Source organism: Phragmites australis, chromosome 19 (assembly GCF_958298935.1).
Source record: "Phragmites australis chromosome 19, lpPhrAust1.1, whole genome shotgun sequence".
Lineage (NCBI taxonomy): Eukaryota > Viridiplantae > Streptophyta > Magnoliopsida > Poales > Poaceae > Phragmites > Phragmites australis.
The window spans coordinates 17,901,998-17,907,384 of NC_084939.1; the positions used below are offsets into that span (position 1 = coordinate 17,901,998).

The 5,387-nt window shown below is 45.3% G+C and overlaps 2 protein-coding genes across 2 annotated transcripts; both read left to right on the forward strand.

Moving 5' to 3' along the window:
• Positions 1-3,479: 3,479 nt before the first annotated feature.
• On the forward strand, positions 3,480-4,046 carry LOC133900222 (putative serpin-Z5). The gene is made up of 2 exons (XM_062341341.1): positions 3,480-3,896; positions 4,005-4,046. Exons 1-2 carry the CDS (start codon positions 3,480-3,482, stop codon positions 4,044-4,046), a joined length of 459 nt encoding a protein of 152 aa, XP_062197325.1.
• Positions 4,047-4,073: 27 nt separating this feature from the next.
• Positions 4,074-4,844, forward strand: LOC133900223 (putative serpin-Z5). Its single transcript, XM_062341342.1, has one exon. The coding sequence runs from the start codon at positions 4,074-4,076 to the stop codon at positions 4,842-4,844; it is 771 nt and encodes a 256-aa protein (XP_062197326.1).
• The last annotated feature ends 543 nt before the right edge of the window (positions 4,845-5,387 follow it).

Genomic DNA, 5,387 nt, shown 5'->3' on the forward strand with positions numbered 1-5,387 from the left:
TGATTAAAATCACCATGTTCAACCTTCCTTTTTCGTCAATACCTCGTACCCAAAATATCTCAAAAAAATCGAATGACAATGGACACACCAACAACAAAGAATGGCAACGCACGGACGATGCTTATTTTTCCGCAAACCAAAGCGACAGTGGGTTCAAACCCTAATTAAGTAAGATATCGCCTGTTTGTAGGGCGATAGCAAGGTGTCGTCCATCCAATGGGCAACATTTTGCTAACACCCTCTGATTGGGTGACGTCAAGGTGTCATCCGTTGGCCTGCCACGTCAAGGTGTCGCCCTGTGACCCATCCAGCGGGCAACGATAGCCTATTTTTGCTAAATTTTTAAATAGGCATGTAATTTTACAAATATATATATACACACGGTGAGTCTATTCTGCGCATACGAGTAGAATAGACCCATGTTGTGCACAATCTAGTCGACGAGCAGATTCCCACCTCCTATGACCAAACAAACCATGTGAGCCAATCTACTGATACCACGTACACATTCAAACCCACCCACCAGAGAAAGCATGCATGCATGCAGGCTTTGTTTTGTTGATTCGAATCATTAAAATGCAATATCTCTAGAACCACGGATCCGAATTTCGATACGTTTGAAGCATATTTCTGGCAAAAATGTGCTTAACAAAATGAAATCTATGAATGCTATATTTTGATGAAGTTTTAGGATCGTATTATAGTTACAACATGGTGAACACTCTAACTACAACATGGTGAATACTCTAGGTATAACATGGTAGATAATCTAGTTGTGACATGTATTATCGAGTGTGGATTAGTTACAACATGGCAGACACTCTAGTTATAATATGCTGAACAATATAGTTACAACATTGTTGATTGCAACATGGTCGCAACAATGTTAAGTGAGTACTAATTACAACATGGTAGATACTCTAGTTACAACATGGTGAATACTCTAATTACAATATGGTAGACAATCTATTTACAACATGCATTGTTGAGTGTGGTCTAGTTATAACATAGTAGGCACTCTAGTTACAACATGCTGAACAATATAGTTACAACATTGATGGTTGCAACATGGTCGCAACAATATTGAGTGAGTACTAATTACAATATGATAGACACTCTAGTTATAACATGGTGAATACTCTACTTACAGCATGGTGGGTAATCTAATTATGACATGTATTGTCGAGTGTGGTCTAGTTACAACATGGTAGACACCCTAGTTGCAACATGCTGAACAATATAGTTACAATATTATCGATTGCAACATGGTCGTAATTAGTTACAATAAGTCAGTCTAGATAGGTAAGTTGCAATCTCGCTATGCATATAGTTATGACTGTTGTATGCTTATAGATGTAACGGATAGTTACAATTACTATAGGGTTGTAATTGTTTCAAAGTTTGTCAAAACATATAGATGATGAATCTAATTTTGTTAAGCATACTTTTTAAAGTAAGATGCTTTAACTGGTTCGCCAGTCATAGTTATGGTTTAGGAGAAAAATTATTTAAAAAATTAGATTGATGAGGAGATGGGATTGTTGGATTCCTTTGACCAGCCTTTGACCATGAATGGAGTGATGGGAGTTGGCTCACGGGATACATTTGACCTATGGGGAGTGCATGTGCGCAACATGCGTGGGAGTTGAGCATACCTACAAAATAAATATATTTTATGTATATACACACGTGTGCTATATATATCTCGTGTGCAGAATAAATACTATATACACACACAGCATAGCTCAACTCGCTAGCCCCACGCGTACTCGCCTGCCCACACGCCAGCCCACGCCCATGCACGCCCGTGTGCCACCATGTGTCTCGGCGGCTAGTGCGCTCCCGCGCCCGACCCCACGTGCTACGCTGCACGCCACGTGTCCCCGTGGCCCGCGCGCACACACCACTCGTTCTGCACCCGTGCACCATGTGTTCCAACGTCCGCTCACCCACACGCGATCCACACGTCCCTGTGTGCTATGCGCCGAGTAGTTTGTAGTCCAGTAGCGTTCTGTAGTTCAGTAATAGCCTTGTAGTTTTGCAATAGTGCTCAGTAGTTGAGTAGTGTAATAGTGCACAGTAGTTTAGCTATTCAGTAGTTTTAAGCTATAGAAAAATTGTTCAACAGTGTCAATAGTCGTCAGTAGTTTATGTCGGTAGTATCAGTAATTTATTATGTAGTTTCAATAGTTTTTGGCCAGTAGTGTGTTTAGTAGTGTCAGTAGTTGTCAGTAGTATAAGTAGTTTATTTAATAGTGTCAGTAGTTTGTGGTTAGTAGTGTCAGTAGTTATTCAGTTGTTCTAAATCATAGTAAATTTTGTTCAGTAGTTTATGTTAGTAGTTGTCAATAGTATTAGTAGTTTGATTCAGTAGTATTAGTAGTTTTTTCAGAAGTTGTTTCAGTAGTTCTCCGTACCTGGTCACGCCTCTAATGGTTAGTAGTTGGGCACGGAGGGGGTGCATGGGGCGAGGACATGTGATGTGCGCTGGCTCATGGGCGCGAGCACGACCGGCGCACCACGTGGCACGTGCTAGCACGAAGGCACTCGGGCCCGGCTGGCTCAATCCCTCACCCTCATGTCGCATAGGAAAAGTGCGGTGGGCCTCTCCCTACTCAAATTGGAGCCATCGAACACCCGATCGCACAATCTCAGATAGAAACCGATATGAACCTGAATCCTCTGACATTTAGAAGGAAAGTCACGGATAAACAGTATGAGGAATAGTAGTTTGTGAGTGAATGAACAGTGCTTTGCAGTAAAACTCTATAATACAGTTACTGTTGATGAAAATAATGCGCTAATTTCACTGTAGCATGGATACTGTAGCATCAAATTTGTGTGGTCTATTTCCAATCCAAGAGCTCCCAACAGGAGAAAAGTCACGGGGAGCTCCTGTCAGAGGAGCCAGTTCCAACCGATAGGGGCTTAAATGGGGCAACGCATATATATGAATCGGCAGAATCTTTTTTATTTTTTTATTTTTACTTTTTAATATTTACAAAAGTATATGTTCGTTTCAAAATATTTCACATCTAGGTTATCGTCGTTTGTTAGTTAAAATTTTTTGAAGATGTAGCTTATAATATTCTCTATAACATAGTTTTTTTAAAAAATTATAACTATTTGGATAGTGTTTTGAATTTTAAGAGCAATGAAAAACACAGTGTGTTTTGCAAATATTAAAAAATAAAAATAAAAAAATAAAGAAGATTTTCCAGGTATGTTTTTGCAAGCCTGTCAATAAAAGCTGTAGTGCTACAAAACGGGCCGACTTCTCCATTCAACCAGGTAGATGGGCCATCCTCGGAAAACCCATACGGAGAACGCCACGGCGCCGTGCAGCAAAACAACTCGTGTTGTGCCTGCCTCCCGTCCTATCGCGCGTTCCCGGCCTACAAATTATCGCATCCCAACCTGAACGCACCCACACGACTCATAAGTTTCTCGCACGCCAGACCCACCAGATCGATCAGGCCATGGCGGCGGGTAAGGAAAAGGAAGCCACGAGCGCCTGCCAGACCGGGCAGGCGTCGCTTGCGGCGCGCCTGCTCAAGGGCATCTCGACGGCCACCGCAGACAAGGGCTACAACCTCGTCTTCTCGCCGCTGTCCATCCACGTCGCGCTCGCGCTGATGTCGACTGCCGCCGCAGGGGACACCCTTGACGAGATCCTCCGCGTCGCCGGCGCGCCGTCACGGGAGGAGCTCGCCGCGTTCGTGAGGGCCATGGTGGTGGACCGCGTCCTCGCCGACCGGTCGGGCATCGGCGGGCCGAGCCTCTCGTTCGCGTGCGGCGCGTGGACCGACAAGAGCTGGCCGCTCAGGCCCGCGTACGTCGACACCGTCGTCGGGACGTTCAAGGGCAACACATGGGCCGTCGACTTCCAGAACAATGTCAGTATATGAACACGCATGCATCTTTATTCTGTTGATCGATTGTTAACATCAAGGGTTTTTTTCTTACCTTATTAACATCAGATCTTTTTCTTTATGCGCTTGCAGCCAGTTGAATCAAGACAGCAGATCAACGCATGGGTGGCCTAGGCCACCAGAGGCCTCATCACCAAGGTCATGGACCCGGACGACCCAAACCAGGACACGGTGCACGTCGTCGCCAACGCCATCTACTTCAAGGGCGAGTGGCGCTTCCCCTTCAAGAAGGAGAACACCTTCGACCGCGAGTTCCACCGCCTCGACGGCAGCTCCATTGAGGTTCCCTTCCTGCAGAGCTGGTGCTCCAAGTGCATCGCCTGCCACAAGGGGTTCAAGGTTCTCAAGCTGCCGTACGAGGAGATGGACGATCGCGAGTACAACTGGGAGGTGTACCGCAGCCTACCGAAGTTCTCCATGTGCGTCTTCCTCCCCAACGACCGCAAGGGCCTGCGAAGCGTGGTGGAAAAGATCGCGTCCTCCCCCAAGTTCCTGCACAACCACCTCCCGACGGAGTATGTCCCGGTTGGCGAGTTCCGGCTGCCGAAGTTCAAGCTAACCTTCGAGAGCAACATCGTCGATGACCTTAATGATCTGGGCCTTCACCTCCCGTTCGACGACGAGAAGGCGAACATGACCGACATGCTTCTTGAGGAAGACAAGAGGGGCTTAAGTGTGAACGGAGTCCTCCACAAGGCTGTGATCGAGATGAACGAGGAGGGGAGCGAGGCTGCGGCCGTCACCGTGGAATCCGACGACGACATGGGGTACTCACTCTATGATGACTACGTGACATCGCCCGAGCCTGTGAACTTCGTCGCCGACCATCCGTTCGCCTTCTTCATCGTGGAGGAGACGTCGGGCGCCACTGTTTTTGCTGGGCATGTGCTCGATCCTTCTAAGGAACAGTAGACATCGGCAGGATCCAAAACTTCATGAAATGCAAAACAGGGAAACGCATAGTCGTTGTCTTTTGAGATTGTCTCCCCTCAAGTCTTCTATTCTTTCTTGGAAAGTTATAATAATGCTAGGATCAGTTTATGGCCGTGCTTACTATGTTTTATGCAAAAGTAGTGGTGATAAACCATGTTATTTGATGAAAAATGAAATTAATTGTACACATTTTTTGTTGCATGATCATTGTTTCGTATACAGTTTTCATGAAATTTGAAACACATCATTCTTTATTTGTTACATAGATAAAAAGAAGAAACACTACGTAAAAAACAGACAAAAGAGACACTACACCCGTTACTTATGATAAAAGTGACGGGTCATAGTTGTGACCTATCACTAATAACAGTCATTGATGATGGGTGAAAACTTGACCCATCACCAATAACGACTCATCACTCACAGGTCATCGTAGGCCAGTCATTAGTGACATCGTAGGTCATCGTAGGCCAGTCATTGGTGATGGGTCCGTCACCAATGGCTAACTCATTGGTTACGGGT